We start from the raw sequence: 20,180 nt of genomic DNA, 5'->3' as shown, positions 1-20,180 counted from the left end.
ATTGCGGTAATGAGAATTTCAGCAGAAAATGCAATAAAATGCAAAAATAATTCATTCCTATGTTGAAATTACTCTGTGCAAGGTAGAGAACAGTATTGTCTGTATTATGGTGTATTTATATATTACTAAATTGCATGTTTAATATCTAAAATAACTAGTGCCATGGCGTTTTTATTCCCTTTTTTCTTTAGGAGTTTGAAATCAGTGCTCTGAATAACCAGAAGGTGGCAGCACAGTCTCATTTTTAAAGATTTGAAAAACGTCAAATCTTCTTTTTCTGCCGTTAATTATGCAAAAAATAAATAAATCACACAGTACTTAATTTACATATTTTGTAGGTAGATTGCACCAGTGTTGTGCTAAAAATACTTCTATTGAGAAACTGATGGAATGTCAACTTGTTTGAGGTCTTCTGTTGCTGTTTGGAAATAATTTTAGGCACACGTTTTTTAGCTTATATATAACTTTATTTGCTTGGCATGAAGCAAGATAAAATGGCAACTTAAATAATCTCACATTTTAAATAGAAAATGTCCCTGTCTTCCTCCATTACAAGATTCATCTATAATAGTTAAAAAAAAACAATTATGGATTTAAAAGATAGAGATACTGTATGCTCTAGCCTCCCACTTTACCCGAACTCTGTACAAAATGGCATCAAGTTTACGTGTGGGGAAACTGTTGTCCACAATTTAACACACATACTTTAGTTCTGATCGCTTTAGCCACACAAACACTGCAGCGTTTGATGTCATGTTTCACAAGCTCCCAAAGCTTGCGTCCAATAAATGATTAGCAGAATTCATGAAACTGTCCACAAAGCTCAACTTCAGTCAGTATATCCATCTGTTTCTTTCTTTGTTTCAAGAGCATTTCCTTTTCATAGTTCCTCAGTCTCTTCTTTGTCTTAACATCTACACCTTCATGTCTTTTATTGTGTACTTCCTTCTATATTTTCCTCTCTTTTCCTTTCACACGCGAGAAGTCACTAGCAGTGAGCGTAGCCTGCGCGTTAATGTTGCCTCCAGCTCTTCCAGAAGGGAGTCTTTTCCAGATCCGCTCCGTGTCCCAGACCCCAGTATCAGCATGCGGAAGGATTCCCTCTCCAACAGACCTGCCATGTTCTGCAGGAAGTAACCTTCACAGTATGTACTGAGCTCCACCGCACCATGAGCCTGGACAAAATCACACACATACGCAATCTAATAATGCACTCAGTTACCAGACAGACACTTTGTTACAGGGTTTTTTAAGTCTTAAGTCTTAGTTTGCTCTTCAACAAATTAAGGCCTTAAAAAGGTCTTAAATTGGAGCAAAGTGCAAACATCCTTAAATCAAGATCCATTTTCTTGAGATGCAAACTGAGGATAGGAAGTCTTGAACATAATGAGTTTATGCTTAAAAACGAGAACAAATGTCACTAGGGTATGAACTAGTTTCCCATTTGAAATGTTGTCTTATTGACCAATATTTGTTCTTGTTTTAATCATGAATTCTCTTTATTTTGATCAATTTCTCACAAAACAAATCTAATGCAATTTTACTTCTGAAGGAAATGTGTTAATTCACTAATCTTTAGACATTTGCACTAGAAAACCAGACCGAAATACAGAGCATGTTTCTGCAGTGTGATCATAATTATTTCAATATTCTAGTGATTGGGAGCAGAGCTTTTCAAAAGCTATGTATTTTTTTTAAATGAATAAATAAAAAGTAACAGATGTGTTGACGTTTTCTAACTTTGAAGTCTTGCTAATACAACTCATTTACATTTAGAGAACATCGACTTTATCCCTTAGATATACATATATTCATAAAACCTACAGAAACCCTGTGGTGGTAATGATTTATCTCTTGTGTGTGTGTGTGTGTGTATATGGCTGTGTACTATATACAGTGGGTACGGAAAGTATTCGGACCCTTTGCTGTGACGCTCATATATTTAACTCGGGTGCTGTCCATTTCTTCTGATCATCCTTGAGATGGTTCTACACCTTCATTTCAGTTGTTTGATTATACTGATTGGACTTGATTAGGAAAGCCACCCACCTGTCTATATAAGACCTTACAGCTTACAGTGCATGTCAGAGCAAGAGGTCAAAGGAACTGCCTGAAGAGCTCAGAGACAGAATTGTGGCAAGGCACAGATCTGGCCAAGGTTACAAAAAAAATTTGGCTGCTCTAAGGTTCCTAAGAGCACACTGGCCTCCATAAGACGTTTGGGACGACCAGAACCCTTCCTAGAGCTGGCCGTCCAGCCAAAGTGAGCTATCAGGGGAGAAGAGCCCAAAGATCACTGTGGCTGAGCTCCAGAGATGGAGATGGGAGAAAGTTGTAGAAAGTCAACCATCACTGCAGCCCTCCACCAGTCGGGGCTTTATGGCACAGTGGCCCGACGGAATCCTCTCCTCAGTGCAAGACACATGAAAGCCCAAATGGAGTTTGCTAAAAAACACCTAAAGGATTCTCTGGTCTGATGAGACCAAGGTAGAACTTTCTGGCCTTAATTCTAAGCAGTATGTGTGGAGAAAACCAGGCACTGCTCATCACCTGTCCAATACAGTCCCAACAGTTAAGCATGGTGGTGGCAGCATCATGCTGTGGGGGTGTTTTTCAGCTGCAGGGACAGGACGACTGGTTACAATCGAGGGAAAGATGAATGCGGCCAAGTACAGGGATATCCTGGATGAAAACCTTCTCCAGAGTACTCAGGACCTCAGACTGGGTCAAAGGTTCACTGTCCAACAAGACAATGACCCTAAGCACACAGCTTAAATAACGAAGGAGTGGCTTCACAACAACTCCGTGACTGTTCTTGAATGGCCCAGCCAGAGCCCTGACTTACCCAATTGAGCATCTCTGGAGAGACCTGAAAATGGCTGTCCACCAACGTTTACCATCCAACCTGACAGATCTGGAGAGGACGGGCAAGAAGGAATGGCAGAGGATCCCCAAATCCAGGTGTGAAAAACTTGTTGAATCTTCCCAAAAAACTTCATGGCTGTATTAGATCAAAAGCGTGCTTCTACTGAGCAAAGGGTCTGAATACTTGGGACCATGTGATATTTCAGTTTTTGTTTTTTAATAAATGTGCAAAGATGTCAACAATTCTGTGTTTTTCGTTCAATATGGGGTGCTGTGTGTACACTGATGGAAAAAAAACGAACTTAAATGATTCTAGCAAATGGCTGCAATATAACAGAGTGAAAAATGTAAGGGGGTCTGAATACTTTCCGTACCCACTGTGTGTGTGTGTGTGTGTGTGTGTGTGTGTGTGTATACATATATATATATATATACATATATATATATATATATACGCACACACACTTTTGTTATTTTTTAGAATATAAAATAATTTTATGTAAATATGCATCTTAATGATTTTCATAGTTGTGTTTATATATTACATAATTATATATTTTTGTTTACCTTTGCAGTGTTGTAGATGTTCACAGCATTGTCAAGGTCAATGTTCTGAGCACAGATTATTTCACAGTGCCGCTGTAGCACCCCCAACTGGAACAAACTGGCTGCTGTCATTAACTACAGAAAGCAAACAAAGGAGTGAACAATGATTTCTTCTATTTTATTCATTCTATTTTTGAGTCTCAGTCTCAAGATAAAGTTTGATCCTGAATTACTGCATGTAAACTCGAGGTTCCAGTGCATGAACAATTAGTAGTGACTGTGAATAAACTGCCAAGATCTACCGTGTGACCAGTCTCTGTGGGTTGGCCTGTATCTTGTTTGTCTTACCTCTAGTAACTCTGGGACGTCCATCTTCAGAGACTCCGTCCCCCCGCAGTACAGGTATGACATCATCATCTGTATAAACACAACGAGACAGTGATAAACTCCTGATCTAACACCGTGTTGTGTCTCAGCCCGCTGAACGAGGACTCAACTGATCTCACCTGGAAGATGTTGTATTTGACGTTGCTGATCTCGATTTCCTTGCGAGGCTGAGTGCTGTCTGTCCCTTTCAGCGCCAGCAGACTTCTGAACCTGATTTCACAGCAGACAACATGCTTTATTCTTAACAGTTCATTTGTTTTAAAAATGTTATTTACATATAGAGACCTGTGTTACGAGATAAGAGATTTCTTTTATGTAAGTAAGGTAACTGAATCACCTGTCGGACGCCGTGAGCAGCAGAACCCCATGAGCGTAGAACGGTTTGCCCTCCAGGAGGAACGTCACATCAGACATCTCTGGATTGTTCAGGAAGTGAGGGTCTGCGGAAAGATGAATCGGAGACATCAGGCCCAAGATTTTTCCAGAATAATCAGTTACAGACAGAAATAAAAATGAACTGCAACTATAATGTGCACTATGGAAGACCGTTTCCGCCACTGAAAAATAACAATAAGTGACTTTTTATCTCGCAATTCTTTTTTCTCGAAATTGCAAGAAACAAAGTCAGAATTCCAATAAAGATAACTATGTGAAAAAGTCAGAATGTTTATCTTGCATGTAATTGCGAGTTTATATCTCAATATCTCTGACAAAAAAAGTCAGTATTGTGAGACAAAAAGTCACATCTACCTTTATTTTTTTATTTTGTGGCAGAAATAGTCTTCCATCGGGCACTACCAAGAAACTGAACACAGTATCATTGACAAACTTTCGTTTTTGTTTTTGAATCAATGCTGGGTAACTAGAAGATTCAGTAAACGCTGCAGGTTCATAAATGTAACTGTGGTAAGATGGAGTGTATTACCGAGCTGAGCAGAGAGAGCTGCCGCCTTTTCTTGGATAGAAGGAAGTGGAGCAGGACCGTGACAGTGACTAAAAATAACGCCCAACTGCTGGATTATTGCCTCGTTCTATAGAGAAAGAATTAGTCATAAGGTAGTTAAACAGAGTTATTTAAAGCCATTGTCCACCCAGGTATGAATTTCTGGTACAAAAACAATAATAAAATAACAACAACAAAAATTAGAACATGGTGTCCTTTTCAGATATCTTTTATTTCAAACCACAATGAACTGACTTGTTTTAATTCATAGTCTAGGTTTGAGTTTTAATTGCTCACCATCCAATGAATTTTATTTATTTATTTTTGTTACATGGGCAGTTTTTTTTTTACCTTGCTGTTCTTCAGGATGTTGAACATCAGAGGAAGGCCGACGCAGACTAGTTCCTCACAGTAATCCTCTTCTTTGATGGAGGTGAAGTCTCGCAAAAGGGAGAGCATGACTCCGGCTCTGGACTTTTGCTGAGCGCTGCGCAGTGACTCCAGCCACACATGGAGCTTCCATGGCACTCCTGCAGAATCAGTCAATATGTGAAGAACTGTTTACAAATATTTAAATGCTTTTTGGGAGCTCAGATTTTCATAACCATATTAAAGAAAAATTCCATTAAGTTAATTTTTTTATTGAATGTGTTACTTTATATCAGCTACACTCTGTTCTCTGTAAATTATTTACGATTCTGTGGTTAGTCATGCATCTAACCTACCCAATGATCTGAGCTCCATGGTGACATCCAGGTAGCCATGCTCTGCGCTGTAGAAGGATGCCTCCTGCAGAGCTTTCATACGGGCCTTACACAGTTTGGGTAGGGCATCTTCTGACACCAGGCTGAGGTTTGGGGATGTAGGAGGGGGTAGAGAATGTCCATTCCGGCCGGACGCCCGCGTCTCAGCCTCCACACCCTCCGCCAGGATCTCCTCCAGTGAGAGCACATCTTCTCTTGCCTTCTGAGGTTGAGAGAGGAGCTTCCGCAAAACATTCCTGGAGAACACAATTATGCTTTAGTTCAGTGAAAGATGGATGAGCAGGTCAATACAAAGCTAAATGGGTGCATAGAAGATGAATGCTTGGACATATGAATACACAGAAGTACTGATGGATGAGTATATAGGTAGGTACATACAGTAGATAGATATGTGCATAGAATGGAAGATAGGTGGTTGGGTATAACACGAGTGTAATATTAATTACAAAAGCAGATTGATGAAAAATAGATCATGATTGGTTGGATTGATAGCCAGATACCTGGGTGGATAGATAATGAATTACTGGACAAAATGGATCAATAGAGAGCTAAATTGATGTATATAGATTAATGATTAGATGGATAGATAATGAGTAGACAAAAAGAGATGGATGACTAGAAGGACAGATAGCAGGATAGATAAGGAATGACTGGACAAAAATCGATGGCTAGCAGATAAAGAATGACTGGACATAGATAGATTGATATATAGATAGATCCTGGCAAGATAGATAATGAATGATTGGAAAAGTTAGACAAATTTATAGAAAGCTAGATGAATAGAAATAAAGTTAGATAGCTTATGTGGTAATGCAGTTGTGTTTGAGTAGTGAGGGGTGAGTAGTGTGTGTGTTCCAGGCTGCTGGGGATGATGGGAGGTATTACCTATGGCCATGGGCGGCAGCGTGACTGAAGCAGTTCATGTTCTCATAGAGCGATGATGTCAGTGCGTTACCATTCTGGGACCTCAGCAGGGGGTCGGCACCGCGCAGCAGCAGTAAACTCACCATTTCATAATTCCCTACGAGATTGTGAAAGCAGGAGAGTGACCAGAGGAGAAGGAGAAAAGGATAAACAGATGGTGAGATTGCACCGCTCTGGAGAATAAATGAGAAAGAACCACAATAAAAGAAAAATGCAATTCATTATCGTTACTGTAATGGCCTTAGCAGGGTCATGTCACAAGGAATCCACATTTCCTTGATCTTTCGAGATAAAAGAGCTTGATGTATTATGAAAACATAGTGTAACTTTCAGAACTCGCAACATCCTCCTCATCTAAAATCAACTCTGCTTTCTTTAGATTTTTTGATGACAGAAGCATGAAATATTAGCATTACACCTGCATTTACAATAAAGAATGCCTACTGAAGTTCAGAAACATGGCCCTGTGAGGTATAGACTTCACTCAGGGTCGTGAAGTCTGTCAAAGTTTTGACAGGAATGAAAACTAGGCTTTGAGGGATAGAAGTACAGTGTGTTCTAAGGTTGTACTGTTGTTTAACAAATACAGATGACAAACTTTTGACTTTCTAAAAACAACTTTCAGTAGACAAAAACTCCAGAAAATGTTTTGATCTGAGACCTTTATTTAGTGCGTGCCATTCTTAATACAGTAAGGCTGCATCTACATTTGCATATTGCCCTACTGTATAGTAGTCAAAAAACATTATTTGTCAAAAGTAGTATGTTCGAATTCACAGTAATCATAAACAAGTAGGCAAAACATACCCGACTAGCCTAGTACTTCCAATGAGATTCTGAAGTGTGCATATGATGGACACTTTACTATCCCATAAGGCCATGAAGGCACTGAAGTGAGACAACTGAAGCTGGAAACTCACATGATAATGACAACATGGCAAATTTCTCAAGACTATATGTGATTTCTTTGCAGCCTTTGTTTTAATGTTAAATTTAATATGGCATCTAACCTCATTAAGGTCTATTGACGATCTCCGCTGAGTCCCAAATGGGATAAATCCACTAAAAGACAATCATGGCCGCCAGGGTCATTCCAAAATGAATTAGTTTAGTCCCCAGACCTGTTCCAGGTTGTTTTCACCCAGCTCCCACACACTTGCTTGGAGGTTTCTAGTAATCCTGAAAACACTGATTAGCTGGTTCAGGTGTGCTTAATTGGGGTTGGAGCTAAACTCTGCAGGACAGTTTCCACCAGGAACAGGTTTGGATGCCCCTGCCCTACACCCTTGATCCCTTCATCAGGGTAAACCCTTCGAAGGGATTAAGGCACAAGGACAAGGCCTTCAGACTAAAACACAGTGAAAGTATGACAGATAGGGTAGTAGTAGTAGCTGATAATGTAATATGGACAGAGGTACATACTAAAGGTGCAAAAAATAAGATTTGACTCCTTTAAATGTTGCAGAACTTCCTGGTGAACATCTCTACATGTATTACAGGTTTAAAACCAAACATGTGCTCTGAGCTTTGGCAAAACACATCTTCCTGACCCAATTCCATTAACTCTCATACAGTTTGTGACCTGTACAGTCTGGCTTTGCTCTGCCAACACAGGGCCGTATTTTTAGGGATTCCTGTTTGGGATGGAAGTGACCAACCTTCCCTGGCAGGCTGTAAATCTGAGCTGGTAGAGGTTTAGAGAGGCTGGCATGAGGAGTTGTGCTACACACCTGCGGCGGATGCCAGCTGGACAGGGGTCTCAACGTTGCTCTCCTGTCCATTACGGACGGCTGCTCCTTCCACATTCGCCCCAGCGTCTAACAGAAGCTGAAGATACAGACATACATGTTGGTTAGGAGATAAACTACAAAAACTACATACATTTTGTGGCTACAATTTAATAATGTTACATCACTTACAAAAAAAGGTTTGACCAAATATCCAATTGGTATACTTAATGTAAATGAAAGATAAGTATACTTTGCTTTATGATCTTACCAGGGATATACTTAATAAAATCAAGCTAAGTATTTTTGACCTATATTTGTTCTACTTAAAGTATAGTTAGGTTTATTTTAAATTTGCAGACCAAAGCTGTAAGTATATTTAAATTGCAAAAATAATATAGGATTTATATTCTATAATGGCGCTTTTCCACTGGATGGTACGGCTTGGTACGGTTCACTTTTGTTTTTTTTTCCACTGGGTAAAGTACCTGTTACCTGTATTTTTTTTGAGTTGAGCTGTGCTGTACTATACTGAGCCGTACCGTGTCAAGTCGTACCACGCAGTGAAAAAGTGCCATTAGATGTTTAAGTTCACTTCAAAGAATAAAAAATGTCCTAAAACTGTATATGTACAAGTTCAAGCCATAAATCGCGCAATAAAACAAGCAGCTTGTTACCTGCACTACTGATATATGTCCATGTAACACAGCAAATGTGAGCGCCACCCAGTGGCGGCTGTCTGGATGGACTGAAGGGTGTTTGGGAGAGCAAACGGGTACCTGAACACAAGACCATCAGTTTTCATACAGGCTGTAGTACTAAATAAACATGTAACAAAAAAGCTTTCACAGCATGGACAAATGTTTAATATATTGATACAATCTGAGGCTGCATTCGAAGACTGAATGCATCACAGCGGTGTGACAAAGGCTGTCTAAATTCCTGTCAAAGCCCAGACTTTCCCAAAAATTATTGCGCGCCGGTGACAATACGATTTTTAAAGACGCTTTAAAGAAAATTTCAGATTACACTTTTTAAAGTAAATTTGCTTCCATAAACGGAATCAGCCTCTGAATTGGGACATAGCTATATAATAACAAGCTAGATTATTATTATTAATTGTTTAGCTGCACGATCGTTTTGTCTGTAAAAATTTAGGTTTTGTGAAGGTAGGTTTGTTTTTGTTTTTTTGGTTTGATGCAGAACAATTAATTTGTTAGAAATATAAGAGATATAACATTTACAATTTTAAAATAAGAAATTCTAAACATTTTTTGAAAAAAAAAATGTTTTTGTTCAGAGCGGAGTTTTATAGTTAACTAAAACTTTACTGAAAAAAACTATACAAAAAAAAAAATCAATGTTGCTTGAAATTAACATTAACTGAGGGGGAAAACCCTTAAACCTACTTTATTTCAGCTAGTTGCTTCTTTATTTAATTTTTTATAAAATGATAAATGTTAACTAAAAATTATATATATTTAACACATCAATATAAACTATAATAGTATATCAGTGATACTTAATGCTGCTTTAGAGACTTGATCTCTTTTTTTTTTAAATAACCCCACCCACAAAAACTCACATTTACTTTTTTTTTTTTTCTAAAGAATCATGAAAATTCAGTTTTACTGTTATTATTAGTAGTAAATATTGAATCAACATTTAATCACACTGAACTTGGTTTATACAGGTCTTAACATCCAAAAACAGTGACAGAATAAGAGTAACTGGTGGTCCCTACCGCTACATCCAGATTGGCTCCAGCATCGATCAGCATTTGGACCAAAGCCTCGTCTCCAGCTGAGCAGGCGTACATAAGCGGGGTCATACCCTACACAGATGCACAGAGAGAGAGAGTGTGTGACATCTGGATCCAGAACATGATATCAGTGTAACAGAGTGACGTGTAGTTGCCGACCGGTGCTCTTAACGTCTGATTTGTGGTTCTGAGTTCACCGTACCTGGTCATCCATGCTGTTTACACCGTCTGGCCCCAGCAGCTCGATGGCCTGGCCAATCAGGTCAGTGCGGCCGCAGTTCAGCATGCGGAAGCCCAGATCCAGCTGGAACTTATCTGTAGCGGCTTTGGCATCCAGCCGCCTGAAGGAACTAAAGCAGCACTCGGGCCTACAGAAGAAGAGTTAGAAAACACGCATGAAGGAAAAGGAGGGCAGTGAGTGGAGAAAGGGGTAGTGGAGTTCAGTCCATGCTTTCATGGGTGGAGTGCTGTATTTTCCTGAAGTGTTTTCAAATCATTAAGTATAAGGCTGGGCACTTGAGGACCAGTAAAAATCTGAGGCTTTGCTGAAGGTCTTTGCCAGTGTTTTTTAATGCAGTTTGATGGAAAGTCAGATATAAGGAGGAGCATGAGATCATGTCTGATAGATTCAGCTCTGCCACATTTTAAGTGCCATTTAAAAGTCTGCTGACATTTAAAAAAAAATATTCAATTAGTCTTACAATGTTGTGATAGAAACACTAAAATATACCCTGAAAACAACATCACCACAATTGAAGAACTTGACAAGACACCTTGCTTGTCACCTTGCTACATAAAAGGTGTTTGTATGTTAAGGTGTTCTGAGTGGATAGTAGGGTGTTAATATGTAGTTTCTTGTGTGGTTTCTAAGGTGTTTTTCAGTATGATTCTTCATCTAGGGAGTTTTTGGTGAATGTAAAAGTGCCCACCCTGTATTTCTCTCGGTTTTTTCTGCTCTCTAGATATGCTACATGATCCTCAAAGCATTTTCTTCACTCATTTATCATCCAGCAGATATGAATCAGTCAGGATATGTAGTACGATGTGAATGTCTTACTTCAGCAGTCTGGGCTCACAGTCCAGTCCGGGCAGGAGCAGCCGTGCCGTCTGTCTGACATCATCGCTGTCCACCAATAAGCTGCGGCGATGCTCCGCGTGAACGATGGCCACGCGCATCCACTCCATCAGCGGGGGGAGGAGGAGGAATGGCCTGAGGATGGCAAAAAAAACAAGTTTGTTTCCAATCCACTGTTGTATTAATATTGCAACAGTTTTTCATTGTATTCATTGCTGTAAGTAACTACAATGGTCCATTGTTCTCTTGATGATAGTGAAAGGCATGAATTGATTTCAGATTTGGTATTTGAGATTTATGAATTTTATTTTTCCAAGATGTAATATAATAAAAAAAATGCCTTTTAGATTCCAGACTTGTTCCCAAAAGTGAGCTAAAACTGACTATACTATAAAATACTATTGATTTTATATACAGATAATTATAGCCAAGTCTGCTGAGATCCACAGTTGTGTAAAACAAGTTGGGCCACAGTGCATTAAATCTGCTAGTGTTTGTAAAGCAGGACTTGTGTAATAAGAAAGCGCAGCTTATACTGAGACGGCCCGTATCTTTCAGAAATCTGTCACATTAAAGAATTAACGCTGAGAATGAAGTACAGCTGATGAAGTCGTTCTTATCTTAGCAGCTCCCTGCAGACATGAATGTGTTTGTGTGTGTGCGAGCTAGGTCGTCCTTCAATAAGTAATTTAATTTTAAAAAAATTGCATATTGGTTCTTTAAAATAGGACTGAAGTGAAAACACCCTAAATGCATGCACTCTCACCCAGGGTCAAGTGGTTCAGCCGGTCCACCCCAGCTGGTTGATATCTCAACTACTCTGAGACAGTTGCATACTTCTGAAGGCCCTGTGGCAGCCGAACAACTGCCGTCGAGGTGAATGGAAATGCTTACAAATAGCTTTCTTCAGATAATACAGACCTGAATACAGAACTGTCACCATTAAAGGCAATTTGTAGCAAAAATGGGTGCATACTTCAACTGTTCAGATGCACCCCCATTAGTTAGCTGTATTTAACATCTAAGTCAGCCTGAACGGTGAAGTATCATCACCAGACACTGATACAGGTACAGCATACCCTTCCCAAATCCTAATCTAATCTTTTTCTAAGTAAAACCCTGATAAGAAGATGAGGATACCTGCAGCTATTAGTACTGCTGGTTTTTCATTACATCTCTTCAGCCTTCCATCCCCTTTAGAGAAAGTGAGCTTCACATCGGATTTAGAGACGATACCAAAATGAAAATGTGGGCCCCCAGATCGCTCGATGCACAGCAGGAACACAATGACGTCAAACAACAAACCAAAGAAGTCCCGCCGAGAGTCTATCAGGCTGGCAAGACATGCAAATGAGATGTACCGAGAGGAGCGTGAAGCTCATTAAACACACAAGATATGCGCAACAGAGAAACAAATCACCTGAGACTAACAGGCGCTCAATCACAACAAACAGATCAACTCTGCAGATGACGCTACAATCCATCACGCTCCCTAAGGTCACAAAACGCTGGACTTTTGGTAGTTCCTAGGATAGAAAAGTCCACTAAAGGAGGTAGAGCTTTTTCCCATTTGGCTCCCAAACTCTGGAATAGCGTTCCTGATAATGTTCGGGGTTCAGACACACTCTCTCTGTTTAAATCTAGATTAAAAATGCATCTCTTTCGCCAAGCATTCAAATAATGTATCTTAAATTGTGAGTATAGTTGTATCTGATCAAATGTGCATTTTTATTCTTTAGCTTGGGTTAAACTAATTAATTTTACTTTGTTTGGATCAGCAGCTATGCTAATGATGTCTCTATTTGTTTCTCTGTTTCTGCTGGGATTTACATCCCGTGGTAACTAGGATTTACACAAGCTCCAGTCTGGATCCAGAACACCTGAGAAAAGATGATGCTGACCTTCAGAGTACCCCAGATGATGCTGACCCTGAAACAACAAACAGAACTAACAAATATTGCTACAAGTGTGACTGCATCATATAATAATGATTAATTATTAATAATATTAATAATGTTCATCGTCTGGCTGACTACGACTTGTATACATTTTTCTACAAATCCTGTCATACGCGCACAAACTGACAGTCACCACTTATAAGCTATTACTAAATATTGTAGAAACATAATTTTCTGTAAAGTTGCTTTGTAACGATTTGTTTTGTAAAAAGCGCCATACAAATAAACTTGAATTGAATGACAGCTTGATGGGAGCCATTTTGGCTCAAAAGAAAAGACAATTAAAATTCTGAAGTCAGCTTTCAAGTGTGAAACATCTGAAGGCGAAGCTCAATTTAGAGAAGCTACATTAAAATTTTGAGAGAGGATATTGTTCAGTTTATGTTGTATTCTCAGTGCTGCCACAAGGGGTGCAATAGTGGACGGTAGCATACATTAGCATTGTCAACTACAGAGTAATAATTCTAGTAAGTAATAATTCTTAAATTCAAGTTAAAAGTTCACGTTGAAAATGTGAAAAAATAACATTGTGTTGTGAATTTACAGTTTCACTCAAAATATGGTTTAAGTTTTTTTATCAAAATTTGTTAAAGAATGTGGTATTTCACTAAAAATAGTGAACTAAATGTGGTGGTTCACTAAAAGAATTTGGTGTTTATCTCAAAATAAAATAAAAAAATTAAATAAAATGTATTTCACTCACCGTTTGGTGTTTCACTTAAGAAAACTGGTAAAGAATTGAGTGTTTCGCTCCAAAATTTGGTGACGAATGTGATATTTAACTCAAAATTTGGTGGTTCACTAAAATAATTGTTATAAAATTTGGTGTTTCTCTCAAAAAGTAGTGTTGAATTTGGTGTTTCATACAGAAACTGCTAGTAAAATTTCACAAACATTTTCAAAGAACTTGCAAGTAACACAATAAATTAAATGTGAAAGTAAAAAAATAAAAAACTGAAATAGGGTAAATTCAGGTAAACTGGAACTGTTTTTGAGACGACTAAGAACAAATGTCCCAATTTAACCTAAAGTAACCCTAGTATTTTCATGTAAAATGTACAGTTTACAAAAAAAAATAAAATAACGTATTATATCTGTCTGTGTGAACAAAGATAAATCTAAAAGAGTGGTATATTTGCAAACCAGGAGCTGTGTAACACCTACAGTCAGAAAAACAAATGAGGTTTAGTAACATGTTTGACTTGTGGTTGTAAAATAACTCGACCTTAATCCAAGTGTAAGGAAAGATCTTCATGGGAAAGTGAGGGAAGAGGCATAAAGAAACACTCTTAATAACCACTACTTTCACTAAAATAGTTTAGAGGAGCTGTTTTAGTTGCCTACTGTATTGATCAAGTGAATTTTCCGAGTGCTCAGGCTCTTAAAATCACTGTCAAGACTAATAGATTGCAGCCTGCTAAGTGTGTTTACTTTGGTGGCTCAGAAGAGGGGGTGGATGGTGTAGAGGGACCATAAAATGATTTGATTGTATATCTGTAAACGTGTGTGTGTGTGTGTGTGTGTGTGTGTCTGTGTGAGTCTGAGAAGGGAAAAGTTTATGGGGATTTTCCATACACTTCATATAACTATATGAATAGGCATTGGATAAATATTTGTTTCCATTATGGGGCACCAGGATTTTTTATTTTATTTTATTTTATTTTATTTTATTTTATGGGTACAAAATGAAATAATAATAAAAATAGTTTGTTTATTTATTTATTTAAATACACTTCTCTCTGAAATAAGGGAACCGTTCGTCTGGCAGCTGCTACTAACAGCATCATTTAAAAGCAATATGCACAACACTAAAATCTAAATACACACTTGATACTGTGCCTGCCAGCTCTTTTCCATTGCTTAATGGAATTATTGATTCCTCAAAGCTTTTCAAACAACAAACAAAAGATGGCAATTGCTCTGTTAGCATGCTAGGTTACAAGTACTGGCCACACGTTCAGGGACACACACAAATGTAACTCCTGATGCGTAGTCCTCACCTCTGACCTGCTCTTTTATGAAGGAAAAACAAAACCAGCATGAAATTTAAGCTCTTCAACATTTTTACAACCTCGCCTTTGTTCTGTTGTCAGAGTGCTACGCTAGTGAAAAGCAAAAGTCTTTCTGCGTCCCTCCATCTCTTGTTCATTTGGCTCCAGGGTCACGCTTCAACAATGACCCACACTTCTGAATCAAGGGCTCAAGTTCAACCCGTGGCCTTCGACCCGAAATCCGAGATCAGTTTCAGCCTACATCAAAGCACGGCTAATCAGGGCCTGTGGGAACTGTATAGCGCTTTGGGCTAATTTGGCGGACTAGCACGCACAGACATTTACACATGTGCTAAGGCGTCTAATGTGACTAGATTGCACCAGAGATGTGTGACGGTGATTCTACTGAGAGGCTGTTTCCCTCGCTATAATCATATATAATGCTGAAGCATGTCTCTGAGTCATATACCAACGGTAGTGTCTGGCAGACAACTCTCTGACCACTGCATTTCAAATGCTGTGGGTTTCAAGGCAGGAATTTCTCGTGGTTTGGCAGAGGAGGATGATTAATTAATCCCAGCATTACTTTGAATGGGTGCGTTATTTTGTATATTTGTTTGAATTCCTAAATCATGTGTAAATAGTGTACTACATTCCACCAAATTTTGAAAAAGTTATTTCTTTATTTCTTTCAGTTGATTAATGCCCCAAAGACGAGGCATTGGTTAGAAAAATAATACCATGTTATTGTTTTATTAGTGCTCTACAGCTCATTCAAAATTGCTATCTAATTTTTTCTTGTTTAATAATTATTACCTTACCGCTTGGCTGTAGATGTAGATGATTTTGACTAGATATAAGCCATAACCCCTTACAGTACACCAGGATATGTTTCTTTTTTTCTTTACCAGTTTTTTACTTTGTATTCATGATTTGAATGAGATGTGTGAGATAGAACATGACCAAATGGAAATGGAAAATGGAAAAAAATTATAAAATAGTCATGTCAGTCAGACTAAGACCTATGGAGACAGAATTGTTGCTTAATTCCAAATAAATAGATTATGATCCACAATTAAATGTATAGAGATTAACAAAAATTAAACATATTATAAACTTTGGCCGGCATTTATTTGTGAATCGTATCCTGTGCATTTGCGAATTGTGAAACATTTATTGCATCAAGACGTGCTGACAATCCACAAATAAGTGGACTCCACCCACCGTCTACTCAAGCCAATCAGATAACAGCCAAATTTTGCTGACCAATCGTAGCACGATCTCGCTATAGCCAATCAGTTTTGCTTTAAAATCAGGGTGGTCTCGTCCTGAGATAACTTCATTCATCTGCATTAGCTCAAATAGGTACTATAAGGACCATAAAATGAGTACAGTAAAAGATCTTTAAAATTGGATTTCGTAAAACCATTAGACTGCAATGCAGAGGAAACACAAAAGCTGCATCCGAAGAGACATTTAGATGTCACACTGTTTAATGCAGCAGAGGGACATGGGATGCTTTAACCTGCAGTTACAAATGCAAAGATAATGTTTTTATATTTCAAACTAAAAATAGTGAATACTGACATTTGAAATTATAAAAAAAAATTAAAAGATACTTTATAAAATTTAAGCCACCAGTAGGTGGAAGCAAATCACTGTTAATAATTGAGTCATTGCGATTGAACAGGATTCATTTAAACGGTTGCTTCATTCAGAAAAAACGAAACACTGTCATGATGCTCAGAGACACAAAACAGTGCTGTGGCTGTGTTTGGAGTTATTTGTAATGTTTGTTGTCGAAATAGAGCAAAAACAGGCAATATGGTGTCTAAAACTTAAGTCTCTTAATTAACTTTTTAACTGATTGGCTATAGCGAGATCGTGCTACGATTGGTCAGCAAAATGTGGCTGTTATCTGATTGGCTTTAGTAGACGGTGGGTGGAGTCCACTTATTTGTGGATTGTCAGCACGTCTTGACCAAGCGGCAACCTCCTGCCCTCTCTCGTGAAGCCCATACGGAAGTGACTTAAATGGTAATTCGTCAACTGTACACTGGCTGCAAAAGGGAGTCAAATCTCATAGACTCCCCATGTTAAAATGGCCAACTTTACAGCAGAAAAAAAAACATGTTTATAGCCTGGTAGAAAAAATGATTTTGGTCTATATAGCTAATTTTGCCATTCATGACAACTGTGAGGGGGATGAATTTTTTTATAACTCATCCTTTTAAATTATATTAAGCCTTAAGGTTCTGCATAATTAAGGGTGGGGCAGCTAGGTGGGCACGGTTTCAGCAACCTGGTCCCACCTTTTTGCCCATTTTCGACACGTGGTGACGCGCTGCCAAGATGGTTACGGTCGGCTCCGCCTACTTTTGGCTTCAAAAATGTTCTTCTGAAACCTTTAGGTGACGTCACGGACACTATGTTCATGTTTGTATATGGTCTTGACGCAAGAAATGTTTCACAATTCTCAAATGCATAGGACGCGATTTACGATGCGTGCAGCTATCTACAAATGCACAGGACACAGGATTTATTTATTTATTTTCTGGCTTACTTTCAGTAGGTGAGACAAAAAACTATCAAACAAAGACATATTTAAATGTTTTTAAGAACTTGTAAGTACTAGATGTGTCAGACAAAAACCAACAGCATTTTTTTCTGGCTCATTTATTTCATTAGGACATGTTTTAATGGGGAATATATATACATACAGTATATATACTCTGAACTGCAGTATGTAAGAATGTGTCTCGTCTTCTCTGTCCTGATCTGGGGTCAGCGTACCTTCCACCCCTCTCATCTTACACTGCCTCCTTGATGTGCGAACACTTACCACCCAGCACTCCCATTCACCTTTCTGACCCTTTCCTCCCTCTCTCTCCAGCCACTCAGTAGGAGACTCATACCCATCATAAATCAACCTCTAGCTCACATATCCAAATTTCCCTGGATCTGTAACACCCCCTTTCCATTTACAGGCCTCTGTTAGGACCACACAGTACGCATGTGTTCCATTGTGGTTTCATTTCAAACAAAGGTTTTATAGACTTTGCAATAGAAGGCGTGTTGAGGAGACCTTAAATAATGACTGAGGCCTTTACTGTAATTACCACCAGGACTGAAGCACCACCTGTATTCCATTCTGCTACTCCACCAATTACACAAGTGCTCAGCAATATTGCTGGAAATGTTTCCTGGCACGATTGTTAAGAAAGATTCATGATTGGAGACCTGGAGTCGGCAGTAAGGCTCCATTGTTGTTTTCCACCTAAATTTGTTAGTTGAAGGTCTTACACAAATAAACCAGCTGTAGCCAAATATCAAGATTTGCCCTTTACTTACTCAACATACAACCTGATAATTGCACAAATATACACACACACACACACACACACACACAATCACAACATGAGGACAATTGAAGATCAAAGAAGGAAACAAACATCTGAGCCCACTGATGAAGGTTTGGATTGACTTTGTTTTTGGACGCAGCAGTAGAGCTTCCAGAAATTGTTGTACCTCTGTGAGTCATTTATCATTAAAGTAGTTGTTTTGGGGCTGATTTTGCTAAAGTTTATTGCATTTAAACGTGAAATGTATTACATAGGGTGACCATATTTTAGTTCCAAAAAGAGGACAGTGGGAAGTGGGGTTCGTGGGCAAGGGTATACCTACAGTAGTAAGGGTTTTTTGTTTGTTTGTTTTGTTTTTTAGAATAAATAAAAAGAAAACAAGTAGATATAATAGAAAAAGAATAAGGAATGCTAGGGTTAGAGGCTCATTTTTTAATAAAAATAAAACAAGTCAATAATACAGAAAAATAATAGATAATGCTCGTGTTGGAAGGTCATTATTTATCAGAAATTAAAAGAAAATAAGTAGAAGGAATAGAGAAAGAATATAAAGAATGCAAGTGTTGTAAAGGCTATTTTCTTTTTAAATAAAACCAGCAGTTAGAATAGAAATAGAATAGAGAGTGCTAGAGTTAGAGGGTCAAGTTAAAATGAGAGAGACATGTTTTCAGCTGTGTCGTGAAAATGATTAAGGACTCGGCTGCTTGGATTGAGTTGTGCAGGTCATTCCACCACGAGGGAACAGTTAATGAACAAGTCCATGAACGTTTTATTACAGGTTGAATGCAAAATGTTTCAATACAGGCAATTTAGTCAAATGTATATTATGCAATAATTCAAACCTTTATTCCACTTGGAAAAATCAACCCATGGCAACAGTTTAAAAGCAGCCCAATTCTGTGGACAAAATGCAGACTTGGCAACCCTGCATCCAAAAAGAGTATTTGCTGCTCAACAGATCCTGAGCAAATTGACAAATATCTGATCTTGTAAGATGTGCTCCCTTTACACAGAGTGCTTTTGATCGGGGAGTCAAAAGTGAACAGCACGAACGCTCATTAAAAAGGTGATTTCAATACTCTGCATCCTGATGTGCCAAAATTATATACAATATTATAATATTTAAAGCAGTGGCCACGAAAATCGTGAGAGCGAAACACATGTTGCAGGAGCAGGCACCAATGGTCAGAAATTCAGCGAGAGCAGGATAAAGAAAACACCACAATCCCGGACATTTTGGGTGATTAAGAAATCCCAGCCGGACCCACTATTTTTAGGTCCAAACAGAGGACATGTCTGGGGAAAAGAGGACATATGGTCACCCTACTGTATTTTACATGTCAAAATAAGGCTTCTCAAAGAGTTCACAAACAAGAATGTTAGCTAAAAAGCCAACTAAAAGTAGTAATTCTTCATCTATTAAAATGGCTTCAATGTAGCTTTTGTTATAGCTGACTGCTTTTTAAAAATTCTAATTTACTGTTGTTTGATTGCCTCAAATTAAAGTTGCTCTTAGCTTGCCAAGTAACTGCCTCAACAAAGTTACACCTAGTTAATGTATCCCACAAACCAAAAGCCAATATTTACAGTACACCTGTAACTGAACCCTGCATAACATAAACCTTCATAATTATCTTTAGCAAGCAGGTAATACCCTGAGGACATCCTTGAAGCAAGACAGGACAGCTAATGGCCTACTCTAAAAACCAACCTCTCTTTAAGAACAAGTTATAATGAACTTCCAGGAAACAGCAGATGGAAAATAGTTTAAGGAGCTCCTCACATTTCTACTATATCATTAACAGCTTTAAAGTACCTTCAGGCTGTGTGATTTTCAGAGTTTACTTGCATATCAATGTGCCATTAGGGGTTTGGG

General features: G+C 38.4%; 1 protein-coding gene across 1 annotated transcript in view; it reads right to left on the bottom strand.

Moving 5' to 3' along the window:
• Positions 1–445: 445 nt before the first annotated feature.
• Positions 446–20,180, bottom strand: part of LOC132133120 (ankyrin repeat and BTB/POZ domain-containing protein 2-like) — a 51,793-nt gene continuing 32,058 nt past the window's right edge. The window contains exons 4-17 of the mRNA XM_059545845.1: positions 10,976–11,128; positions 10,121–10,286; positions 9,901–9,990; positions 8,834–8,935; positions 8,160–8,256; positions 6,391–6,526; positions 5,467–5,741; positions 5,093–5,271; positions 4,724–4,829; positions 4,136–4,238; positions 3,918–4,008; positions 3,760–3,828; positions 3,433–3,546; positions 446–1,175 (exon numbers count right to left, since the gene is read on the bottom strand). Coding sequence (XP_059401828.1) covers positions 972–1,175; positions 3,433–3,546; positions 3,760–3,828; positions 3,918–4,008; positions 4,136–4,238; positions 4,724–4,829; positions 5,093–5,271; positions 5,467–5,741; positions 6,391–6,526; positions 8,160–8,256; positions 8,834–8,935; positions 9,901–9,990; positions 10,121–10,286; positions 10,976–11,128 — 1,885 coding nt within the window. The 3' untranslated portion in view covers positions 446–971. The remainder of the gene's footprint in view (positions 1,176–3,432; positions 3,547–3,759; positions 3,829–3,917; positions 4,009–4,135; positions 4,239–4,723; positions 4,830–5,092; positions 5,272–5,466; positions 5,742–6,390; positions 6,527–8,159; positions 8,257–8,833; positions 8,936–9,900; positions 9,991–10,120; positions 10,287–10,975; positions 11,129–20,180) is intronic.

This window comes from Carassius carassius, chromosome 50 (genome assembly GCF_963082965.1).
Source record: "Carassius carassius chromosome 50, fCarCar2.1, whole genome shotgun sequence".
Lineage (NCBI taxonomy): Eukaryota > Metazoa > Chordata > Actinopteri > Cypriniformes > Cyprinidae > Carassius > Carassius carassius.
The sequence above is the reverse complement of the archived record's forward strand: the minus strand, read 5'-3'. Positions and strand labels throughout refer to the sequence as shown.